The sequence below is a fragment of the Histoplasma capsulatum genome, genomic scaffold (genome assembly GCF_000149585.1).
Source record: "Histoplasma capsulatum NAm1 scaffold_6 genomic scaffold, whole genome shotgun sequence".
NCBI classification, from domain to species: domain Eukaryota; kingdom Fungi; phylum Ascomycota; class Eurotiomycetes; order Onygenales; family Ajellomycetaceae; genus Histoplasma; species Histoplasma mississippiense.
Window position 1 is genome coordinate 468,080 of NW_001813977.1, and position 25,797 is coordinate 493,876.

Below are 25,797 nucleotides of genomic sequence, written 5' to 3' on the forward strand. Positions count from 1 at the left end.
TGCCTTTCGAAAGATTATATATTCCCATCCCAAAGCGCAATTGAAGCCTTCGGAGCGTATCGAGAACATCATTTGGTCAACGGAATGTCTGAGTGCACTAACCGCATTCGGTAGAATTTCGTTTAGGCCTCGTTAGCAAACCAGCTCCTGAGCGAACGGGCAGCTCGCCAAGGTGACTACTTGGGAGCCTGTGTTCTCAATGATGCACGTCGCGAGGCTATGTCATTCCCGTAACACATCTTCCCGGGAGTTTCTTGGAAATCCGGAATGGTGTCAGCGCTGAGTGAGGGATTGCGTACACGAGGTAAACGCGGCCCGGATCTAGCAGGGTAAGAGCAAAATACTTCTGCCTGTCCTTCACACTGAAATACTGTTCTCTCTTCTCATTCAACGCAGGTATTGGCGCCAAAAGAAACCGAATTAAATTGAGCCTTTCCAAGGAAAACGACCTTGTTCCAAGGTTTGAAGTTAGCTTCAAGCACCCCATGTTATACTTAGGGATCGATCTACCATTTACGGGACTCACTGCCTTAGTTCGCCTCAGCCCTCGGCAGCTATTGCAACTCAAACTAACTCGGGGCATTCTACCCCCCTCCGGGAGAACGAAGCAGGCTGTTGTAGAAGCCTATCAGCATGCTTCTTCAACTGTATGCGAGCGATGCTAGAGAGCGATGACATTCCCGCTGCTTGTGCTGTCGACCATCTGATTAGTTTTGAAAGACCCAAAGCAGAGCCTCCCACCTTGTATATATGCCTCGTTCTTTACGCCACTGTATATTAGCCAGATCATCCAGGCCAGTATTGAATCGTCTTCTCATACGAGTCCTAGCAGAAACTTTCCAACCAGCCAGAAATTGCGGTGCGAACGAGTTTGGAAGCCAACATTTTTGTGAACGTTACTTCAACTTCACCACAAGGAGAGAGAGGGGGGGGGGAGAGCTGCAGCTGTTGGCACACCTGATTTTGAGGATTCAACTGATGCTGGTTCAATCTAGTTTAATTCCCAAAAAGATCACCCACGACAGCGTACTCTTTTTCCAAAAGTTTGCCGATATGAATGCAGTGCATACGAAAGGATGATGGTTGCCACTACTCTCATCAGAGTCAAAGATATGACTGGCTTCTGTATGATTTATCTCTCTCTGCATGCTAGCATTCTGTGTGTTGTATGTATCTCACCATACCTAGGGAGCGGAGATCTGTGTGCCATATGATCAAGTTGTGAAGAGAAGTCATAGCCCTGCCGAGCAGTATGAGATTGAGTAGAAGGATATAGCTTACATTACTAAGTAATACTAATCCTTTGTCTGAGAATCAATTAATGTGTCATTCAGGTACAGACTGTTGATATATATATATATATGTGTGTGTGTGTGTGTGTGTGTGTGTGTGTGTGTGTGTGTGTGTGTAGAATTATCTACTCAACATCACTAATCTGAAATCATTTTCTGATTATTTTCCGCTTTTTTCATCTCCAATTTGATGGGCCCTCGTGTTGATAGATTTGCACAACTGTTTAACCACTCGCTGCTGCATTGATCAATGCCAAATTCTGGGGTTTATCAGTCTGTCTGTCTGAAGATATGATGGAACGTGGCAACTCGCTACGGGTGAGAGAAGCGAGGAAAAAGAATAAAAAGACGCGGTTATCAATATCGGTGGGCGCAGGACATAGAGTGGGAACAACTGTGACTTCCACATCCACTGGTGTGTTGGCTGCGACTGCCCCCATCACCTTGGACGAATTTGGTCAGCGCCCCTTTTTCCGAAGCCTCCTCCTGAATAAACCTGTCTTTGCATTGGCAACGGGGTATGGATGTCGCTGGTTATTTGTTTCGGTTGTGTGAAAACATGCCGTAGAACGAGAAGCCTTTGGCGGCATCGCGAAGTAATTAATTTCCTTTTGGCTCTGAAGCGAGGAGGATTGAGTGGGATAAATTCACTAATTTTAAGGCGCTTTTCCATTGATCAATAAAAAGCTTGTGTGAGCTTGAAATGTAGACGCATATGTATTTGAATATAGGCAAACAGAACAAACTTTAGTGTAGCCAAATGAGAACCCAAACAGGCTGGAATCTAGTCTAGAGAATTTTAAATCAGGAGTTGTTGTATATGAGAGAAGAAGCGTAAATAAAATTCGATTTATAAATAATATATATGCAGATAGGTTGATTGAAGAGAAACCAAAGTGGACAGCAGAGAAGGGTTCTCATCCTTCAGGTTCACCGGCAATCTTCTCGAAAAAAAAAAAAAAAAAAAAAAAAAAAAAAAAAAAAAAAAACATGGCGAAGAGTAAGGAGATATGCCACGGGTTGTTAAGTGCAAAAACAAAAGAAGATGTATGGGAAGAATGAATGGCCACCGAAGCCATATATGTCTAACCAAATAATATGCCACAAGAATAAGGCTAGCCGGTCTCGTTTGAAGCAAAAATGGAAAGTGGAAACCTTGACGCGCACGGGTATGCTCGACAAAAAGTAAAAGTTATGTATGGAAAGGAACGCACCGCACCGTGCTGCGCCGCACGACATGCAAAAAGATCTAATAATTTACAGGATGCCGTAGGCCCTTGCTTGCTAGCCTGAGATTAGAACCCATAGGAGAAAGAATATCTATAGCCAATGTTAGTACATGTCAGTGGAAAATTAGGCCATTCCTCTCAAGCGTGATTGAGAACTTTCAAGAATCCAAAAGGGTAGGGAGTGCATAAAAGCGATTTGGTGATAGGGTGAGGACAAAATATTACCATTAAAACCCCAAACATCTTCGCAACCAACCACCGATTCCCCGAAACCCGAGACCAATACTTCAATAACTCCCTATGCGCCCCCTGGACGTTATCCACCACATCTTCCGTATTCGCATCGATGCGCTGGATCATTTCAGACTGCTCGCTGACCATCGTGGCCAACTGACCGAAGATGCCACCGAGCTCGTTGATCGTGCGCTCGATGGCTTCAATGGCTTCGCCGCGCGCTTGGATGTAGGAGTTGGAGGATTGCGCCTCTTCCATCATCAGCAGCTGCTGGTCAGATTGGGTCCCGCCGCTGCGGCCGAGGGCGAACGGACTTCCGGAGGAAGAAGATGGTCTGATGCTGAGGAGGTCGGAGGAATTAGGAGCCTGGAAACCTGGGGGTGCTGGGCTTCGGCTTCGTGGCGCGTTATAAAGGGGGGAATCGGAGCGCTGAGGGTCGAGCGCGGATTGTGACTTGGAAGAGACGGAAGAGACGAAGTTTTCAGTTCGAGATCGGGAGGCGCGGATGTTTTGGGTACGGACTTCGAGGACTTCTTTGAAGTTTGCGCCGACGTCGGCGAGTTTGCCTTGGAGCATTACCACGACCTTTAAAATGGGTAATTAGCAAGCGGCACTATAATCTAGAAAACTAGAATAAACTTACATTATCGTTATGTTCACCTTCTTGGTCAGTTTTACTCCGTGATGATTTGGGGTGTTGGGCGAGAGTGAGGGCTTGCAGAGACGCGATTTGGGAGTTAAGAGAAGCAAGATCTTGCTTGATGACATAGGTGAGTTCTGAAATTTCAACAGGTCGATCATCGAAGAGGGTTTTGCGCTTGGCCACTTATTTCCCGAGACCAAGTCAGCCGAACTTATCCCATATGCACCATGGACAGCAAAGTTCTAACATGATTCCCCGCAAGATAATATACTCACACATAGCTAGCCTCTGCAATTTAACCATCGTCCCCGAGATCCCCCTGCCGATCTCAGCAGCCCGCCTCGCAAATTCTGACCGGGCCGCTCGTTTGCCCCCCGCTGGGGTTCCATTAGGAGGGGATGCATTTGAATCACTCCGTTGGGTATCTGATAATAAAAATTGACGCTGGGAACTGGTCTTTGAGGAGGCTAAGCGTTTCCGAGCCTGTGCAAGGATTGACTGGAATTCAGGAGTTCGGTCCTGGACGGACATCGCAGCCGCCATCATTGCTCGAGCGATATTGTAGATGAGAAAGACTCGTTTAATTTTGAGGGGTGGGAATTGGCAGGTGCGCGACCTTCATGTCAGGAGTATTGCAGCTGTGAAGGACGGAAAATGGAGTTACCAGGGATGGTCTAGAGGTGTTGAATAGGGGGTCACCTGCGGAGTTAACAATCAAGGTGACTCGTCGTGTTGTCGAGTTGATGTTCCTAATTTTCGCAGCAATATGATACGACTCGCGAGATAGAAGGGAACATGGGGTTAGTTTTCTCGCGAGCAGCCTGGATCTCCAAGGTATCGATCTGGGTAGTGCGGAGAATCGGCGGCGGGATCAAGCATTTCAGATATCAACGCCTCCTTCGATGTTGGCTTCTTCAAATCTGGCAAGAAGCCAGGGTCACGGGATATATCGGAGAAATAGTTTTACCGGCGCTGGTAATACGCCTGTTTCAAGACCGTTACTACTGCGATACGCCAGCCAACGTTGGTCAAGGACCCCTAGCAGTTCTGTTTCACCACTTGACGCCCTCCAACCCGCGTTTTGGCCTCCAAGTCAGCCGGAATTGTTACATATCACTGGTCAGCAGAAGGATCACCAGGGATAGCCCACAGGCCCAGGGTGCGCATTGCAGTCGGGTGCACTATAAATAGCCGAGTGTTGGCTGCTCCCTCCGGCTCAGCCAAACCTCAGCCAATCCTCAGCCATGATCTGCCGTTAGGTAGCCCTGTTGGGCTTAGTCATGAACCCTGACCATGCCCAACCAGGAAATAACGTGACACCCGCGCCCGCCCAATCCGCCGTGGCAGCAACGACAATAATCTCCTGTCTGCGGAGACTTGTTGCATCCTGGACAGTGGACCTTTTCGCTGGTTGTGGCCAGCATCAGCCTGGGCTTCACTTCGCTTCTCTCCTCCTTGTTCTGTTTCTTCTTTGCTTCTTCTTGCTTCTGTTGTCTTTTCATTATTAACGACTCCGTTTTGCAGCGCAAACTTGCCACTGTTTACGCCATCGAATGCGTCGTTTATCCGGATTATCTTGCACAATCTTCCCACGATTCCCTCTGGCATCACCCTGCGTCGCCTGCTTACTGCACAGTCGTTATTCTTTTCACTTCACTATCAACCCCTTTAATTGACAAGCAGAACCTTCTTTTATCGCCAAAACTGGCTGATCCGCATATCTGAACTGCGTCTCCACGGAAGCGAGGGCCCTTTTAAGGGTCCTTTTACTCCTGTATTTTTTGATACATCCTCGCTTTCGCCTACATTCCGTCCGTCATGTCAGGGTACTCGCCGACAAACTTATCTGGTGGGAGGTAAACTACGAACCATCTTTTTCAAAATCCTTTTACTTCTTCCAAAAGCTGCAAGAGAATTGTTGGACTAATGGTTATTATGGTGGAATGGCGGCGCAGTGGTGATGGATTATCGACAGGGCAACCTCCTTCCTTCAAAACAAATGTCAACCGCCAGAAAACGAAACGATGGGTAAATGCAAAGTCCTATTCGTACGATGGCGATGATTGGGGTGATGACGATGGATATGAAAATGAAGAACCTGCAGCTCCACTAGTTACTATCCCAGATGAAGCTAAGCAGCCATCCCCACTCGAGAACCAAAAAAATGAGCAAAATAATCAGGACGAAATCCCTGCGCAGCAAAGTACAGCCCACGGCATGGCACCGACACCTCTACAGTTCATTCGCCCGGCTGACATATACAAACGTATGGAGGAAGAGAGACGAAAGGAGAACCAGGAAGTAGATCAAGACTCTACTCCTAGAGTACCAGTTGAAACATCACAGGCTGCAACGCCAGCAGACATTGCTTCACAAGTACCTGTATCAGTAGGAAATCCCCAGCTGCAGCAACCCCTTGATCAGAGTGACGGGTTGCAGTCACATTCGATGGAGATCCGGTCCCAGTTACCCGGTGGGGGGACGCCAGTTTCTCCAACACTCCCTGTCCAGGGGCCTCCTACTTGCGAACCTGCGGATGGGCCGACGGGAGATTTATCTACTTCAAAAGGCCAGGATAGTAGCGGACCAAACGAAGAGAGACAAGAACAACAACCACGAGCCGATAACACTAGATTACATCATAACTCGTCTCTTGTTTTCCGCTCTGTCGTTCGTCAGGCGTTCGATGCACGCCTTGAATCCCCAATCACAACATCAGGCAGCATCCTCAGATCAGATAGCGCCAGTACCTCCATGATCAGCCCAATAATTCAGCCCCAACCTGTCTCCAACTTTGGAGATGAACATGCCCAAGGACCATCATCCACCGATCAAGCTCCAACCGTTGATAAAGAACCTGCGGATTTTAAACATGATCACAGGCGGAGTTTGTCTCCGCCCAGCTCTAGAAGTAGCCCAGCTCGAAAGCCTGTTGCTCATGGAGTATCTCCAGTTAGCACACATGAAGCCAAAGCGTCCGATACCCAAGATGGAGAAACCCATGTTCTACCTTCACATACGGCATCGGAATTCAATATCCATGAAGCAGCTGCGGCACAATCATTGTTCTCAGCAAGTGCGCCTACAGTACCTAAAAATGACGACCAGCGTACATCACCACCAGCTAGCCCAGATGTCCTTCAGCAGCCTACGGAGTCGCCTACGGTCACGCTCGATAAGGTTGAGAGTCCCCAAATGCCTTTGGCGCTTAATGTAGGCAGTGGAGAAAAGCGACTTTCGCTAGCGCAATACGATCGGCCTGCACCAGGAAATGTCTCGCCGTCTAGCCCTGAGAATGTGTCATTAGGTGTTAATGATCGCCTGAGAGATGAAATCATGCGGTCGCTGACTCCGCGAGTTTCGATTGACTCTCAGGAACAAGCGCATGCAGGTGGTGGTTCCAACCCTAGCTTAGAAGCTGGACCTGACAACCCTTCATCGGAAGGTCTAGGTACCGCCGCCTCACCTTCTAATCTACCTCCACAAATCCCTGAGATGCAATCAACTCCTGTCGCCCCAAGCTTCCCGGGTATTGGTTCTGAGCACAACTCCGATATTTCTGGCCAGAAAGAGCCTGCCAAAACGTTAAAGAAAAGGTTCTCCTGGGAAGAATCGTCCGTTGAGGACAATACCCAGGACCCGCAGGAACATCAGCAATTGACCATTGATCAAGCTACCGCTTCAGATATGATACAGCCATCATTGGAAGAAAAGACACTAACTGGTCCGGTACCCGTAAGTCGAGGCCACGATGAACAAGACCCTGAGAGAAGCGCATCTACGACTTATAGCCAGGCGGCTCTCACTCTAAGCCCCACTAGGACTGAAGTAATCCCTAGCCAAAATGTAGCAGAACATGAAACAAAGTCAGTTCAACCACCTGACAGTCTGCTTCTCCAGCCAGCGCCTGCTGCTAGTTCCCTTAGTACTCTTGTTCATCCTCAACCTGCTTCTCACCCCCCAGCGACCCAAGATCCCAAATTGCTCGGTTTCCGTCAAATAATGGCCATAGAAAAGCCCGGCGACAAAATTAAAACATTCGAGAGTACGAGGAAGCAATTCGCAGATATGGACACAGGGTTATCATCCTGGATAAAAGCAACAGCCAGCTCAAACCCCGATCACGAGGACTTGGCTCAGCGAAATGGCCGCCTCCCACCGGGAACTACGTTTACCCATCGACCTAGCACGTCGCGGAATAAGTTCCCGAAGCTCACTTCTTTAGGTCCCCTTTCTCTCCCAACGTCCCACCACGAGGGATCTCCGACGACCACGCCGACATTCGCCGGAAATACACGACATGCATCCAACGCCAACCAATTCGCCACGAAAATCAACACGCAGCAGGTTCAGGCCAAGGGTAAGGATTTGCTGCACACCGCTGGTGTACTAGGTGGAAAGGCTGGGGGGGCAGCAAAAGGGCTCTTTGCCAAAGGGAGGAGCAAATTCCGCAACAGCAGCAGTACTGATAAGGTAGATACTTGAAAACCATTTTCATTGTTCGTCGGAGTTTCGTTCTATTACTTTTCTCATTCATTTCAATCCGTCGGGAGGTCAAACAAGGGCTTTTATTTTGACTTATTCTTCGAATTTCGGGCGTGGCAAGGCCTTTTGTCTACCCTTTGTTTTCGCGTTTTGCGAGCTCAATTTGAGCATGTATCGCTTTTCCTACTTTCCTACTTTCCTACTTTCCTATTTTCATATATATATCTTTTATTATCGATTTCTTTTTTCTTTTCTCTGCTTCAAATTTGCCTTTTGCAAATCAATCTGTATTGAGGATCCCATAGCTCTGGCCCCGCGACTAAACATGTGCGCGGAGATTATATGACACATTTGTTATTTCCAACCACTCCATCTTGCATATCTTTCCGCCTTACTTGTATTTCTCTTAATCTCTCCCTCCTCTCTCTCTCTAAACATCTCTTCACCTTTCCGCCCTCTTCTTGAGATAAGAAAAATTCGCCGAAATCTAACTCAACTGCGCTCACGCCATCTTGTAGGTTAACCACTCCCGCCCAGCCTTCTCGTCGCGGCACAGGTCGAGCTCTACCCTAAGCCTCGACGCACAGCAGCAATCTGGTTTATACAACGGTCAGCAAACCGCTGCAGCCGCGGCTGATGCTGCTGGCAAACCGTTACCACGTCTGTTATCGCTAAAGCTAGATCGTGAGTCATTTTCCAATGATATGACAGTGACTTGGGAAGAGCGTGAATCGATGACAACGACATCTGCTTCGGTGTCTTCTGAGCCGCAAACGATGGTAACGTTGGGCGGTGGCGGCACTACCAACACTGTCGGAGACGGTACTTCATCGATGGTTCTAGAACCTTCACGGAAGACGGACAGGAATAGTTGCCCTGGCACGCTGGAGTCGCCGACTGGGTCCCCTGTTGATGCTCCGCCTGTTATGTTGAAAGGGTTTGGGGATAGGAATGTGCGAGAACAGGTGCAGCTGCAAATGCAGGACCCGCAGCCTCAGCCGCAGCCGCAGCCGGAGCGGGTCAGTTATGTGGATCTGAAAACGGAAGTCACTGTGTCGGCTGGGGATGTGGGTTTTGAGCGTCCGGTGCAAGTGCAAGAAGAGGTGACGGTGCGGGGAGCGGCGAACGAGGAGGTTAAAGACGAGAATAAAGCTGAGGCTAAAGAGGAGGCTAAAGAGAAAACTAAGGATAAGGCCAGGGTTAGGGTGGAAGAGCTGGTTGACGAGAGCGTTGAGGATAAGACTAGGGAGGTACACGAAACCATAAATGAGGCGTTGCGACAAGAACCGCCACAAGAGCCGCAAAAACCGCAACGCGAATTGCAAGAGCCCGAGGAGCCGCAGGAGGAGCCACAACAGGAGGCACCTGAACAAAAATCCCAACAGGGAGCTCCTGATAAGTTGCAACCGCAAGCTCGACCGAAAGTACAACCAGTAGTGCAACCGGAATTGCAAGATGAGATACAAAGTCCGACCGACTCCGTGGAGGAACGGCCAACTTCATCCGCCGCCCTATCAATGGTTGATAACAGGGCTTCGATTATGCCATCTGATTATGCAACCTATACTAGCCCGCCAGTTGAGGAAGCACGAGCTGTCAAAGTCATCGGTCGGAAAGCAAGCATAATTACTTCCGAATTACGCACCTTTATATCGCGCGAAATCACTATTGGCAAAAAAGGGAAGATGTCGCCAACCCCAGCATCTGAATCAGTTCTGGGCGTTGAAGGGAGCTCCCAACCGCCCCAGCCACCATCGGGTAATGAAAACGAACGTGGCCAGGTGCCCTCCAACGCTTCGCTGGCTAGGATGTCGACAAAGTCCACGCCTGAAGCTACTCTCTCGATCGGGCTACTGAACGATATAAACACCAGTCGCTATTCGCAGCCATCACAACCACAGCAAACCGTTTCCGCCCAACAAGTGGAAGGTTATATCCATCGTAGTGATGCGGCCTCATCCTCCAGACGAGAGTCAACAGAGCCCCGATATGTCGGTGTTGATAAAGCTGCGCAACGGGTTTCAGCAGAGCCAAAGAGTCCGCCGTCAACACCAGCCATTAAAACCAAGTCATTACCATCTTTGCCTCCCGAGGACAAACCAATGACCGACCGGCCGGATGACTATAACCCCATAGACAAGACGAGACAGGAAGTTGGGAACCAGCATGCAGAGCAGATCCAATCCCAGTCAAAACCAGTTACCGTCGAATCCACTTACGTGAATAATATTGCAACAGAAAAACCCCGCCTCCCTCCTCCTGTGCCGGACACCACTGCACAGCGTGAAAGGGCAGAACGTCAATCAAGTTCTGGCATCCCAGATAGAAAGCCAGCGGATCAGCCATCTATTAAACCATTCGCTCCAAGGCAAGCTCCTAGTATTCAACCTTCCAGTCCTCCAAGGATCCCCTCAGCTCAGTTTGCTGCTCCTGTTAAAGAGGGGCGCTCGTCAACTCAGCTGATACGCGACTACTTCTCACCCTCAGGGAACTCTTCATCGAGGCCCCCAACCGTGCAGGAGGAAACCCGCCCAGGCTCCGCTATGGCCAACCTGATGTCTAAAGTGACCTTTTCCCGTCAGGCAACTGATCGACGTTCAAGCGCTTCTGGGCAACCCAATGAGAAGAGCTGGAGCAATCGATTCCATTCCTTCAGAGTTGACTCAGGCCTTTCAAAAACCAGAACCGCGAGCACAATCGAATCGGAAGAGGCCCAACGCGCCGCATCCCTGTCTATGACGAATCCCAACGACCCATCCATTACGTCGCCGAGCAACCAATCTCCGGCTTCGAAATTGAAAATTCACGGCAAATTTATCAGGGGTGCCAACCGTCTTGCTCAGAACGCTGGTAACATGAAAAAGAAGAACATGCCAAAAGTTGCTGTAAGTTACCTGAATCCGAAACTAATTTTGTCTTGAGTGACATTTTTTGTAACAAAATGATACTTTCAGGGTTTGTTCAACCGCCATTCCAGGCAAGCAGAGTCCGCCACCCAGACGCCCCACACTCCTGAGTATTCTCCACATCTATATGAAACGCAAGTCACAGCTCTTGCACAGCAAAAGCAACCGTATTCAAGTACATACCCGAATAGATACTCGAATTCAATGCCACATGACTATCAACAGCAGCAAACTAAACAGCCCCAATCGCAACCAGTAACCCAACCTGGAGGGCGCCGATCAATGACTTCGCAACACTATGCCCAGGACAACGTGCAGCCTAGTCGTAACAGCCAGCATACCAATTTACCACCTCTTACCACTGTCCTTGCCCATGCGACACCACCTGGGAATCCTCAGTCCTATTCAAACAACGCTCAACTGCCGTCTCACAACCCAATGTCCTTTATTCAGTTCCAGAACGGACATGTCCCCGCACAACGTGCTGCACGAACCCAGTCTCCCGATCCGGCTCAGCATCCCCTCGCCGACGTCGCAACCAAGTTTGCTGCTGGCTCCCCACCTCCAGAAGGTCCATCATTCCCAAACAAGATTCCACAAAATCGGAACTATAATAACCACACACCATCCCAATATATGGCAGGTTCCGGCAAACACATTGAGCCGGTTGAACTGCCGGTGCCAGTTCCCGGAGATGACTCGAGTGAAGAAATTGTCATGTCCAGCACGGCATATCCCGGGCAGGAATGGCATCCGGAATTCTACTTGGAGGATTAAATGCCCATGCCCAAGCATTGTTTTGTGAAAGATGTATATCTGCATTTTAATACCCATTCTCACGCAAAAGGGATCTTATTATTGTTATTTCTATTTTTTTTTTTCTTATTTTTCTTCAATATTCTTAAAATCTCCCTTTGTCTCTTGCAGCGCTCCTATCGGTATAGTGTTGACGCTGTAGATTCATTTCTATTTCCAATTACTATTTGTACATTCAACTACCTATCTAGATTTTGCTCTATCCCCCCCCCTCTTTCGTTTTGTAACCCATTTCCTTTATTTTTTTTATATATCTCGCCGATTGTCGGCTTGCCGCCTATCCCGAGCTAATTTCCTCTTGGAATCTATGTCGCTTGATGCGCAGCCATCCTCGTCTTATATTTATAGACACACACCTTCACCTATCGTGAGCCTCTTTTCCTATCCTCTCTGGTTTGTTTTTGCCCCAATGCAACACACTCCATGTACAGCCGAAAGTAAAATTTCCTTATCCCCTCGTCTGGCCACTAGGATACAATTAGTGCAATACTATTAATGTAACAACTAAGCTGTTAGCTCTGAAGTACCAATCAATAATTTCTCATACTAAATTCTATGTAATTTAATTTGTTGATATCTCTTTATTATCTTGTGTTTTCTGCTCTACACATTCTGCAATCTTGAAACTTTCTCATATTCACTGCAAATGTAATCACTATTCATTCTGAAATAAAAATATGATTTTTATAAATAATTTTCAATTCTTCAATGCTTTTTTTAATTAACTGATTGATTTTTTTTTATTAATTAGTATAAAAACAGATGTAAAGTAAAAATAATCTGTGAATAAATTTCTTGTAGGTATTTCATTTTTAAAGAATATTAAATTCAAATTTATAAAATCTTCTCATCATTTTTCAGTTGTCAATCTGTTTAATGATTGTGATAAATTAGCATTTATTAATAATTAACTTATGAAATCAACTCCTCTTCTGCATTCATTTGTTTCTGTCATTATGACTTTGTGTAACTCTCAATATTCTTCTACTCTATGCTCTGTGCTCATGTAGTCTTTAATGATTCTTTCATATAGCTCTTAATGTTCTTCCATTTCACACTCTGTGCTCATATAGTTTCTAACAATTCTTCTGTGTAACTCTTAACATTTTTCTGCTCTGTGCTTCACTGTGAGATGGGTTCTGATATTTTTCTATTTCAATCTCTTTTTTATAAAAACCCTCTTCATACAACCTTTCTTTCTGATCTCCTTTTTCTTTCTTTTCTTAATCAATTTGTAATCTGTATTTAGAATAGTGTTAGATTGTTAATTGAAGTATGTTTATTATATTATGAATTGATTCTTCTGTGTTTAAAATTTGAGTGTTTTATTATTAATCCTTACATTTGAGTGCATCATTTACAGATCTGAGTGTTTAGTCCTTATAAAAGATTTCTCATAAGCTCAAATGCTCTTATTATTAGTTATATAGATTATTGTGTCTAAGTGTTCAAAATATAATCAATTGTGTTCTACAAAGAGATCTAAGTGTTTATAAGCTATAATGCTGTGAATAGCATTCACAAAGAAGCTTGATAAGCTTAGCATTGTGACACTGTGAATAATGTCTGCAAGAGGTCTGAATGTCTATGAGTATTTCTTTTTTTTAGAATTATATATTTTTAAATACTGAAATGAACTATGAACAATTCTATGAACATTCACTGCATTCAAATGTGGTGAATAATAATCTAGATCTATAAAGCATCCTCCAGCAGCAAGCATTATAGATGAATGAATTGCAACAATGATTTATTGAAATGAGCACTTTTATATTCACCATTTCTTTTACATTTACATTTCATGAAAAGTCTTTGAGAGAGAAACTCTCAATTCTCAACAAATATGAGAGAGATCTAGCACTCTATCTTGTGTGGAAGTTAAAAATGAATATCAAATTGAACATCAATGAATGAGCAATAGACTCGCTATCCAATCAAGTATGGTATATTCATAGCAGATTGAATGGCGATGTGTTAATGAAATTTCAACCCTGAATGAGCCATTATTGAGACAATTAATGTATGTCAGAGTTAGTTTTCTGACAATTCAATTCTCTTTTTTTTTTGATTCTACATTTCAAATCAAGATGCTGAATTGATTTAATGAGATTTATTAAAGAAACATTATATTGACAACTTATCTTTCTGAATTCAATTGCAAGCTTCTAGAAGCAGATGAGCAGAACTGAAATAATGTCATCAAAATCAATATATTGTTTAAGAATTTGAACTTTCAATTGCATAACTGAAGTGTAGAGCATCTAAAGTTTTCAATATACAGTGAATTTTATACTGATCTTTATTTATTAAACAATAATCTGTCTCAGTTCCACACATTTTAATATTGTAAAGAATTTTATTAAACAAATATATACACTCTGAATCACTCTGCAACACCTTTTATCTCTGAATTAGAATTAATGAATTGAATCTGATATGTGAATGCAAATTATCTGAGAGTTCTTAATACTTCAGAGAAAGACATCACTGACTGAATTATCAGAGAAGTCTGCATACATTGTGATAAGTTAGAGCACTTCACAAATCAATGTCTGAATGCAATCACTTTAAATAAACCCCTCACATATGTGAATACTGTGTCGTATGTGAACAAGCAAGAACAGGGAAAAGAAGAGCTTTTACTTTAAAACATAAATAAGAGCTCAAGAAATAAAAAGCTATATGGTGTACACCGTTCAATTGGTAGGATAATTCATGTCTGAGTTTTTTTAATTTAGAAGGGTGGGCGAACGCCCCTATATATATACGTAGTCATCCCGTCAGCGATCCAATCCAGAGGAAGGAGCGATCGCAGCATACGGGAAGAATAGGAGGAATAATAATGCAGGGGCGGAAGGAGCAGGGCGGAAGGGAGACTAGGGGCGGAACGCCACAATTAAATTTGAATTTAAATCATCAATGAATTTCTCTGCCATCTTCTCAAACTTGTGTCTAATGTCAGTATAAAAGAAATAGAGAAAAAAGAAATAAAAAAAGAACTTCAAGATCAAGATATGATTGTACAGTATATAACAATGTTACTTTCTATTTGAAAAGAGAATGTTGAAAGAAGTTCCATTCTAATAATATTTATTAATAGATTACATAAATTACACTAAAACACATCAATACAGTTGATGCCTCATATTATCCAGTAGTTTCCATGTATTTAATACACTAATGTACACACTAAAAAATACACTAATTGTGTCCTAGCGGCCAGACGAGGGGATAGCCTGGTGCTCTGCTCCTGGATTTCCCCACTCTTTTCCCCCCTCGGTTAGGAATTGATCGCTCGGAAAGCCATATTACTGGTTTCGATTTGCTGTTGCCACCACTTGCCCACAACTGCCACTTATGGTACGTCAGTGTTGGTCATGAATCACTAGTATAACCTGCACTGCAGATTCTTCTTCTTCTGACTCTGAACTTCTTTCGAAGAGTCAGTCAAGCGATATGAAAAAGGGAGAAACGAAATGATATATGATCAGCTGCGGGAAATGGAAGCAAGGGATTGATTGATTGATGGGTAGATTGAGAAATATAATATAATAGTCATCGATGTAACTCCGTAATCTGGACGTTACCCGTCATAAACGCGGACTAGCGCACCTGTTTTGGGCAAAGTGGCTGTGCCACTCAGCCGAGAACTTTGCCCCAGAAAAAAAGCCGCAGATAACTCGGCCAAAACCGGTATCCCTGCAAGCGGAACAACTCGGATATTTGGGGATCTGCTGGGTGAAGTAGTAACTGTGTAGAGATCAAATTTCTACAGTTCAATTCCTTTCTATGTACAGCAGTCAAAAATAGCAAAAATGCTCCTGCGTCCCTATAGGATGATGACACAACGCAATCAAGACTGTGATATTTTGTGGGGCATACATAGGATTTGATATCGAGATATATTTGAGAAAAACTGTGTCTTTAACTCGTATTTTTCAACCGCACATATCTATCGTCAACGTTGCTAACCACAGGGGAAGGGGGGGGAGAAGACCGGGAAGGAAAGGGGTTGTTCTACGTTTTCACAACATCTATGTCGTTTCTAGTACAAAACATGAAAAAAAAAAAGGACAAGGCATTGCTGCTGGATTCTGGTGCGCCAGATAAAATGAGTAATAATGAGGAAGAAGAAGAAAAGAAAAAGAGAGTTTGGACGAGATTTGCTTGCAAAGGCCCGGGGGGGGAGGGGGAGGGAATGGAGAAAAATGATGATAGAAAAGAAAAACACGCTCAAAAATATTCAGCAGTGCACGTCCTCGATCGGCTCCTCTGGGATCTATTTAAGGTAAACGCTCAAGAACATAGCGCGCAAGGCTGAGGTGGGATCGGCAAAAAGGCACTGATGGGTTAAGAGCAGCTCGCGCATGCGTATGCGCTGATGCGCTGATGCGCCGATGGATGGGTTGATTGATATTGGGACAATCGCCTTCCCAAACGCGCTTTTAATTGAGGATGAGGGCGGGGTTTCGAGCCAAAGCCGGCTAGCATACGTAGGACAAAAGTCGTTACGACGAGATCGCGAAAAATTACCAGAGCCACCCGCGGGGCTGTTTAATGTTCTGCAGTCGCTCGTGGATGGCCCTTAGTTCCTCGGTGCGGTTTTTCTCACTCTGTTTCATTAAGGAGATGTGGGCATCTCTCATCTCCTCGAAGTCCTTTTCGAGTTTGTTGTGCCAGGGGTAAAGGATGAAGACTTGGAAACAGAGGGCGGAGGACCCGATGATGAAGTTGGTTAGGGAAAAGCCTCGTGTGATCAGCATGGTTGTAGTTTGATTGAGCGTGTCGGCCGTGCGGAATGGCTAAGGTACTATTTCTTCCCCCTGCGTTGTTGTTATTCAGTGGGATTTTGTGGGAGGAAAGGAGTGAAGGGATCGAAGAGATCCCAGCTTGGTAGAAGTAAAAAGATGTACTGGACGTACCTTTGCTGGGATTCGGTGAGCGTGAAATATTGCAAAAGTGCGTAGGGCAGAGTTGACAGCTCGATAATTTGAAAAGTTAGGTAGTTAAGTAGCCGGGATGGTTAGGATTAGTTAGTGTTAGGCCACTGGACGAACCAATCCTTACTAGCCACTAGATCCATGGATGGATCATGGCAACCAACCTCTCTCAGGTTGGACTATATATATTTTCAGATAAAAATTATATCAATCAACAGAAAATTGAAAAATTGATCTCTTAAGATGGAATAGAAATAGTCTATATATATGATATAATGAAGAAGTTCTATCTCAAAGATTATATCTTGAGCAAATCATTTCTGTGTTTACAGTAAGTGAAAACTTTTTTTTTCACAGATGCTCTGTGCAGAGTTTGTTTGAGATTATCAATTTAAGATCAGTGTAAGTTCTCTGATTGCTTTGCAGAAGGCCTCCAGTGCAAGTTCTGCCAATGCACTATGACACTTAGAAGTTATAGGATCGAGTTCAAACTGAAGTGCCTTAGTTATTGAAACAACATGTTCGCTATGATAAGAACTGGGATGGGCTTGTAAAAGCGATCAGTGGACTCGCACTTTCTTGCTCTTCAGCGCAGGTAGCCAGCAAAACACCGTGAAAACTTTAGTCTCAGTTTGTCATTCACGGGTTGAATAAGCTAGTCAAAAAATGAAATGAAATGAAATGAAATGATGACTTAAATCTAACTAAAATACAGCTAACTGGTTTATCCAGCCATCAAGTCGTCACATCGTTATATCTCCCAAATGGTTGACCCATCCACTTCCACTGTCGCCTGTTCTAAGTCTCGAAGAGTCTGATCTATATATTCAGCAGCGCCACTGAGTTTGAGGATAAGTGAGATTGCACGATGAATGCTGAGAAGCCTAGGAGACGGCGGGTTAATTGTACGGTTGGAACTGAGCATCAGGGTGCGAGTGACAGGGAAGAAAGGATCACGTAGAAAACGGCCCTCGGCAGAATGAATCCTATATTCATAGGCTCTGCCCGTCAGCTCAAAATATATCTGGAATTCACCAAAGAACCGATGATTATCAAGTGTTAATGTGACAGTGTTCAATGGGCTGTTGATCTTTGGGCCATCGATGAGGTGAGCGACGCCAGGATCAAACATGTCCAGAACCCGGAGTACATTCTTTAAAATCTAGACACAGCAGGGTTCATTCATACCAGATCTTCATCCCCAGAAGCAACTTTTGTGAGGCAATGAGACAATATATGGGCGACTTCCAGATACTGGAAGTTATCACATTGCTCTGTTTCCAGGAGCTTTCTATCACCATCCATGCAATTTTTGTCCCTTGCAAGACGCATTCTAACTTCTGTTATGTCAAATTTCCAGGTCACAACACATCAGTGGTGATCACAGACAAGGCAATTGTGTCTCAAGACAGATATGCACTGTTTCATGCCTGTGGCAATCGATGCTTGTATTGTGGATAATGAAATGGATGTTGAGTATGGTGTCTTGACAGATGAGGCTCTAACTGAATTGTCTGAGTTAGAAGATGATTGTAAGTAGAGGACACCACAAACACACATGGAAGAAAGAACTGCGTAACCATATAGTTAGTCCACAAACTCTTCTAAAGCACCCCTCACACCCACACCACTTCACATAGCTGGCTCTCAGGAACTGAAATCCTCAAAGTATGACAAAGCCAACATAATATTAGACATAACACCAGCCAAATTCTCATGTAGGATTGTGAAAAAAAAAAGAGTTAAGAATGACACTTTTGAAAGATCTAGTCAAGCGTGGCGTATATCAAGTTCGCAGGCTATAACCCCATTCTGTTGCTCATTCAAGGCCATAGTCCTTGATGAATATATCAAGGAGACACCTTGCGGAATCAGATTGCTGTAGACTCAGTGAGAAGGATTCTGAAAAATCCAAAATGCTCTCAAGAGATGACTGATGCCTGTGCGACCACATTGTTGCTTGGATAGGGACAGGTGCGCGCTGGAGGTTCAGAGTGCTCATCTATGTCGGAGTATTTAAAATTCCCACAACTCGAACTGATTCATCATACGATTCAGACATCATACGATTCAGAGCAAATCACTCAATAGATCTGTCGCTGGCTGCAGCAAACGAACCATAACTCGCATCCGTCGCAACCTGGAGGCATTCGGAGATGTTAGTGCAACTCGCAATGGTGTCAGACGCCCGCGAAGTATCACCCAACCCATGTTTGAAGTCCTTTGTGAACACTTAAAGGAGAAAACCGACTCTATATCAGGACGAGATGGCAGTTTTCCTATGAGACGAATTTGAGAACCATGTCGCAATACAGAGCATAAGCACATCCGTTGTTGAAGCAGGAAGTTCGGCTGAGACAAGAGGACAGGTTTTCGGTGAAAACTAGCTAGTTCTCCTCTTGGTTTATTTAACACTGGTCCAGGTTTCCAAATTTCACCGAGATCAATGTTATCAGATATTGCCCACCTACAGTCAAAAATATACCCTGACTTGTGATTTATTCCAGTGTTCCATAAAACTTCATTTTTGGATTGACAACTTTGAGTAATGGGAATTGCCATATAAATTTGATCTTATCCACCTGAATTGGAAGGTTCAAAAGAACTGTGCTTGAATACATAAGCTAGAGATATGAATATAAAAATTCAGATATATCAAGAGACAGAAGATATAATATATCTATCACTTCTGATGATACAGGATTATTAGGGTTTAAATCTAAAAATACTAACAGCAATGATGTTTTTTCCCGGATGCTTTGTGAAGAATTTGTTGGGAATTCTATATATGGATTACTTTTATCCTCTTTTCGGCCGGGAAAAAACCTTCAGTGATGCAAGCCAAGTTGACTGATAGAATTCCGTATTTGTTTGCACCGGAAATGTGTTCATCACCGACAGTGGTCCTGCTGGGATGGAGATATTTCGCTCCTCAACTTGAAATGAGGCCCATTGTCGGTGTACCGGTTTCCATGGAGCGGCCTCAGGGATCGGAGTTGATCTCAGGAAGCGAACCACCCAAGCGTCGAGGAATGGAATTACTAACCAGCTGAAAATTCTATGTCGATGTCTGAGCTGTCTCTTATAATCTCACGCGTAGCCGCTGAGATCCGTTCGCTGAGCTGAAGGCGAGAAGCATTAACAGACCTCATCATGGCTAGTATCTTGCTGGAGGTTGTTGATATCAGGCTGATTGGCGAGCGCAAATGGCCGGTGAGCAAGAGAATCATTGACGATATCTACTCGTAGGTAATACAGACTCGTTTATCAATCCTCTGTCACGTCAGAGGATTTAGATTGAAAACTTAAAAAAAAAAACCGTGCTTCATCGAGTCCAAATTTCTCCACCATACAAGGATCGGTCAGTCCGTCCGATGCCGCCGTGTCCCGGATGCTGGAACTCAAGCTTACCCCCGTCCTTCTTTGGACTTTTGCCCAATCAACTTGCATAAATTACCGAAGCATGGAGCTAAAGTTACCCGTTCGTTTCTCGAAGAGGAAGAAAAGATTAATTAGGGATTGAGGAGTTGCTCAGTCAATACACATAGCACTCACTTACAATAATACGATATCGCGGATGCTGGACGCTGAACATACTGAGGGGTGAGCTGAAAGGTATTATGAAATTCTCTACAGATCTGTATAGAGTACTCTAGCTAATGTTAGACTCTTTGAGGATTCTAGTATCTGAAAATATCTGTGATCATTATAACAACGCCCCAAATCACTCTGAGTGTACCAACAAAGATGCATCTCCGTATACATTGCAGGCTTCTATTACAATGAATAGTTACCAAAAATGAACTCCTAACCCATCAGCTAAAATAAAAGATCACACACTAGAGCAGCTGACAAGCTTTCAGGAGCCTGAAGCCAAGGCACAGTTCGGCCCCCTTGAAGATCTATACATCAGAGGCCCAAGGTGCATGAGACGGGGGAGATATCGTTCTTCTGTATGGAATGATGTGTATCCACTATTCCTGTAGTTAAAATTTAGTGACCCTTGGCTGTGTGTAATTATGCAGGAACTGTTTGTAATAACTAATTCAATCCTTGTTTCACCAAATAAATTAAGGCATTCAACATCCGCATGCTGTGCTGCTAATGAGCGACGAACTGGACGGCCAGCGAAGATGCTAAATTTCGTAATTTGGAGAAATGTGTCGGATGATGGAGGTACTGCAAGAAAAGTCTCCGGAGCTGAGGGAATGTCCATCTACAATTAATTACCAGCAAATAAAAAAGGAAAAGTTCACCTACATTCGCTGCAGCTTTCTTTTCTTTTATTTCTCAAAAATCCGGATAAAATCCACGGCTTGTTACACCTCTCATTTGGCCAGCACACCACAAAACAACAATTCTTCGTATATGTTGAAAGGCACAATGCACCAGCCCGCCAAGCACTTCAGCGCTGGCCCCCTGTTGCTCAGCTTGCTGGCAATCCTGGCTCTCCTGATGTCTCCCGTCATAGCAGCAGCCCCAAAGCCATCAATCGATTCTTCGGGCTGTGGCGGCTGTAAACCCCAAGTTCCCATCACGCATTACACTGCGCAGCAGGTCGTCAAGCAGCTCGGCCTCATCCCCAACGTCGAAAAGGGTTACTATGTCGAAAGCTTCCGGGATCCGGCCTCCGTCAACAACCGTTCTGCCAGCACTGCCATATACTACCTCCTCGAGGGATCTGCCGGTCCATCCCACTGGCACCGTATCGACGTTCCGGAGGTCTGGCATTATTATGCAGGCGCATCCTTAAAGATGTCTCTGTCGCACAACGATGGCAAGCCGGTGAAGGAAGTGGCGCTCGGGCCGAACATTTTCAACTGCGAGAAGCCGCAAGTGGTGGTGGGCAAGTGGGAGTGGCAGAGCGCACAGAGCTTGGGAGACTGGACACTTGTGGGGACAACTGGTAAGGAAACACCCTCTCGTTCTTGATGGCAAGTGTTCTGTCTGACAAAACCGCCAGTCGCTCCAGGATTTGACCCGAAGGGCTTCGAGATACCGGCAGAGGGTTGGCAGCCCAAGGGGGCGTGAGACGCTGCGTCGTTGCCCCGTGTGGACTCTGCTGGGAACTAGGTACGAGTGCGCATGGCACTGCCATCATTCACTCTAGAGCCGCCAAATGTACTGTACATACATGTATATATTTGCATATCAGAAATGTGTTTAATCTCAACTGCGCGAAGAAGTTTTTTTTTGTTTCCCTTTCTCCGTAAAAATTCCATGTAAACACACCATCCGTGGCGGATAGAAATACTTCCTTGATATTTTTGTTGTGCAGCCCAGAATATAAATTTCCGTGCATGAGAGGAGAGCATGTGACTGGTATTTTTTCAATCCAGCTGCTGGTGGCCTCATCGCCAGGCTCAGAGCATCAGGCTTCAATTCGCATACCTCGTGAGAGACTGGTTTCATGCCATAGCTGGTCTGGGTTATCTCCTCGGCTACCAGGAGCTATGAGTCTTTGCCATCAATCCGGTTGGGATAGCTCAAATTTATTATCATAAGTAGAAATGCCAAAATTATAGGAAGAGTAAAGGGACACCCCACCCACTTTTTTTTTTAAGGAAAAAAAAAAAAAATTGCCGGGAAGAAAAGGGAAGTAATCAAAGTGATTAAATAAACAATTTTTTGCATGAAATCTACATTAAACCGTGATGAAGGGAAAGGATAAACTTTGGGACTCAGCGCCATCAAGCCAAGAAGGAAAAAAGGAGACAAGAGAACCACTAGAAAACCTCGTATCTTCTCAGAAACGACGAATATCTTACGAAATAAACAGCTCTGCTAGGTAAGTTAGATTAGGAATGGTTGGTTTCGGACACAGGTATCTACAGTCTCGTGTGAGGACGAGTTGTCAAAATACCATTTCCTCCCTACTATCATTTACCCTTTTGTTTTCCCTCATACTCCGCTCATGCTAGAATTGTTGTCCCTACAGGTTTCCTTCCACTCTATGCCCCCCTTGGACACAGATTCGATATCTCGAGACAGGACGGAGCGGACATATTCGGCTGTTGTGAGTCTTGTATGTATGTGATGTTTTAGGGTTACACATGATGGATGGGGAGAAAATGGAAAATGGGTGAAATTAAGAAGAAATCTCTGGGTTTCCCCCCCTTGTATGCCCCTCGATATATTATTTCTAGAAAAGAAAATCCCCACGCCGCATACCCATGCCGTACGAGGCGGGACAGATAAATCAAGGAGAGTGAAGTAAGAAAAGGAAGAGGAGGCGGGGAAGGGAAGGAAAAAGAAAAGGACCCAACTTTGGGAAACATAGTTAATAGACGAAATGCACTTGTGAGAAATAACTCTTTACCAAGCCTAATAAACAGAGATGGTAGGTAGGGAAAGGGAAAGGAAGTTTGAAATGGAACGAGATAGACAATTACAAGAGAAACGGCAAATAGATTTCTTCATGATCGAAAGGAAAGGAAAACGAAAACGAAAAAGAACCATATCTGGAGAATAGGGGGACAAGTGGCGAGCAGCGTTTTTGAAAAACGTAGTGGGTAGACGAGGAAGAAACACCTTCAAGCTAGCTAGCCAAAATAAAAAGAAAGTAAAAAGAAAACCCATGAGAAAAAACTCGGCCAAGCTGATAGATGATTTCTTTTGGTTTCATCAGAAAGAAAGAAGCGCCAGAGACAAAGGAGGTAGACACATATCCCGGTTCATACATATTCGTTGGTGAAAAGCATGTGGACAAGATAAGAGGTGATCAAGGAAAGAAAGAAGGCGAACAATGGAATACCCGAACCTGTAGAGCAATGGTACATAGCGCGCCGGATTAAGATAAGCTGGGCTGGGCTGGACCCAGGGTGTTTAGCTGGAGGCTTGAAAAGGGGGAAAGCTACGTTGCATCATGTATAAGGTGTATGAGGTTCGTGATTTTGTGTGTTTCAAACGACTTTTCGTATCTAATGCCATAGAGTAGGTTAAAGAAAATGGACATTTTTTTAGCCGCGGGTCTGGTTTCCGCGTCGGTTGTTGCGCTGCTTGCTGCTCACGGTGCTCCAGCCCTCCTCCTCCGGCTCCGCAGGGACAGGGGAAACTGCAGGATCCGAAACGGCAGCTTTCGGTTGCTGGGCTTTTGCCTGACCCTGAGGTCCCCTAGGTGGTGCATGGCCGTGCGAAGGGCCGCGAGACCTGGGAGCACCATTTCGCCAGTTCCCATTCGTTTTGCTAGGTACTTGCTGACGAGCCTGCTCTCTTGGCTGCTCCTTGGGGGACTCGGATTTCTCACCCGAAGTTCCTGCTTCTGTGGATCCCTCAACCGCCGGAGTCTCTTCCGTATTTCCAGACCTACGAAGAATCTCAATATTCTTTCCGGCCTGTGGGGCGCCAGCATCATCCTCTTTAGAGCCATTTGCGATGGTAGCATTGAGATTTTCAGTCTTAGAAGCCTCCTGCTCTTTTGCCTGCTGGTCTTGTTCCTTGGCAGCTTTTTGTTTCTCAGCCTTCTCAGCCTTCTCAGCCTTTGCCTTTTCCTCTGCTTCTCTTTTTTGTCGCAATGCTAGTTGACGTTTCTCCTCGACCTCTCGCTCCCTGGCGGAAGTATCAATGGGTCTTGCTCCACCGAAAGGACTCGACTTGGAGTCACCAGGGGTAGTTGGGGATGCGGGTTCAGCTTCCACTGTTCTTTTTTGTAGATTGAGCTTGGGTCGCTGTGCAGGTGCGGGTTGCGCTGCTGTTGGAGCAACTTCAGGAGCGGAGGGAGTTTGTTTGGGAGGGGGGGCATCTGGTCGCATCCTTGCCCTCCATTGATTATCCAGTTCAGGAGCGGTTGGTGCCCTTTCCACCGGTCGTTCGTGGAAATCACGGCGGGGTGGTCTCGAGCCATCTTGCGAACGAGCCTCTCCCCAAGCGGGGGATGCTCTGCGAAACTGTGGTCCATCCTTACTCCTCGGGCGGCCACCTTCTCTAGCAAGGGATGCGGTGGGGAGAGATGGAGAGAGGGGTCCCTTGCGTTCCCAATTTCCATAATCTCGAACTTTACCGTCTGCAGGCTCAAACGGACGTCTTCCGGGGCGGTCTCCCCCGGCATCACTCATGGAATCCTGGCCTCTCGGTCCGAAACCCGCACGATCAGAAACTCGGCGTTGCGAAGGCGCATCTGGGAGGGGTCCTTTACGGGACCAATCGCTGTAGTCTCTCGTATCCTGTCTCTCCTTGGCTGATTGATTGTTAGTAAAGTCTGGTTATATCGCGAGGTAGGTGGTACTAGACATACGAGGTTCCGCGACGCTAACTCTGATATTCCTTCCCTGGAGGAGAGTTCCTTGAAACGAGAGGGCCTTCTTCAAGCCCTCAAGAGTAGCGAATTCCACATAACCGAAGCCCTTCGGAGCTCTAGTCATTTTATCCTCTACAATTCGCACGTTCGTTACTTCGCAGTCCGCAAAGAGGTCCGAAATGTCGGCTTGTGTTGCCTCAAAGGACAGATTCCCAATGTGGGCGGTATATGGAGGTTGAGTGGGCAGGGGAAGCTCCTCCCTCACGGAGTACCCACGATGATCACGTTCTTTGACGAACAAACGTATTAGTTGCCAGAATCTCAAAAATGGGACACCTTGAGCCAATTTATCTACCTACCATTACCTCCTGTATCGTTGCCATATCCACCTACCGTACGTCGTTCGCCGCCATAACTAGAACGAGGTTCCGGGACTGCCGGCTCTTAGCTACACATTCTCACTAATGTGGCCTTTTCCAAAGGCTGTCATCCAAAATAAAGGGCTAGGTAGGGGATATCATTTTTTTTTTTTTTTCATACCGGCTAAATGGGAAGATAAAATCAGCATCTACCAGTCAACGAAACAATTGAACTAAACATCGCGACTTACCAGGTAGAGGGAATTGATCCATCTCATCAGCCCAAGAGCCAAAATCTGCTCTACGGTTAGTATTCCGTAAGTCAGAAATTACTAGGATGTAGAGGCCACATACTCTCATCGGCCAAGAAGGTCCCAACGGACATCTTCTGCGCTTTGGGTTTTGCGGGAGCTGCCAGCGAACGAATTAGCCATTATTGCAAGACTTATTGATGCCATCCACTATCGGTATTATAATGGCGATAACTGTTGTCTGAGGGATACCAACCCATGATGGCGATTTGGGTTAACGAAACGCGCAAAGATATGTGCGCGTCTCTCTGGAGGGCGGAAAAAGCTGAAAGATCAGAGAATATTTCAGCGATGAGGAAGAGAATCCGATGGAGAATCACTGAGGCAATGATTAGATCCGGATAGG

At 45.4% G+C, this 25,797-nt stretch overlaps 6 protein-coding genes across 6 annotated transcripts; 3 read left to right on the plus strand and 3 right to left on the minus strand.

Annotated features, from left to right (window-relative positions):
• Positions 1–2,576: 2,576 nt before the first annotated feature.
• HCAG_06473 (conserved hypothetical protein) lies at positions 2,577–3,929 on the minus strand (the record flags this gene model as incomplete). The annotated part of the gene is made up of 4 exons (XM_001538818.1): positions 2,577–2,612; positions 2,747–3,340; positions 3,399–3,580; positions 3,674–3,929. 4 exons carry the CDS (start codon positions 3,927–3,929, stop codon positions 2,577–2,579), a joined length of 1,068 nt encoding a protein of 355 aa, XP_001538868.1.
• Positions 3,930–5,333: 1,404 nt separating this feature from the next.
• HCAG_06474 (predicted protein) lies at positions 5,334–11,566 on the plus strand (the record flags this gene model as incomplete). Its single annotated transcript, XM_001538819.1, has 5 exons — positions 5,334–7,264; positions 7,316–7,871; positions 7,962–8,054; positions 8,402–10,768; positions 10,838–11,566. 5 exons carry the CDS (start codon positions 5,334–5,336, stop codon positions 11,564–11,566), a joined length of 5,676 nt encoding a protein of 1,891 aa, XP_001538869.1.
• Positions 11,567–16,134: 4,568 nt separating this feature from the next.
• Positions 16,135–16,368, minus strand: HCAG_06475 (predicted protein; the record flags this gene model as incomplete). The annotated part of the gene is made up of 1 exon (XM_001538820.1): positions 16,135–16,368. One exon carries the CDS (start codon positions 16,366–16,368, stop codon positions 16,135–16,137), a length of 234 nt encoding a protein of 77 aa, XP_001538870.1.
• A 1,603-nt stretch (positions 16,369–17,971) lies between these two features.
• Positions 17,972–18,841, plus strand: HCAG_06476 (predicted protein; the record flags this gene model as incomplete). Its single annotated transcript, XM_001538821.1, has 3 exons — positions 17,972–18,077; positions 18,514–18,557; positions 18,620–18,841. The coding sequence occupies 3 exons, from the start codon at positions 17,972–17,974 to the stop codon at positions 18,839–18,841; spliced, it is 372 nt and encodes a 123-aa protein (XP_001538871.1).
• Positions 18,842–20,928: 2,087 nt separating this feature from the next.
• On the plus strand, positions 20,929–21,576 carry HCAG_06477 (conserved hypothetical protein; the record flags this gene model as incomplete). The annotated part of the gene is made up of 2 exons (XM_001538822.1): positions 20,929–21,451; positions 21,509–21,576. 2 exons carry the CDS (start codon positions 20,929–20,931, stop codon positions 21,574–21,576), a joined length of 591 nt encoding a protein of 196 aa, XP_001538872.1.
• Positions 21,577–23,504: 1,928 nt separating this feature from the next.
• Positions 23,505–25,525, minus strand: HCAG_06478 (conserved hypothetical protein; the record flags this gene model as incomplete). Its single annotated transcript, XM_001538823.1, has 5 exons — positions 23,505–24,721; positions 24,779–25,069; positions 25,141–25,196; positions 25,392–25,413; positions 25,495–25,525. The coding sequence occupies 5 exons, from the start codon at positions 25,523–25,525 to the stop codon at positions 23,505–23,507; spliced, it is 1,617 nt and encodes a 538-aa protein (XP_001538873.1).
• Positions 25,526–25,797: the final 272 nt, after the last annotated feature.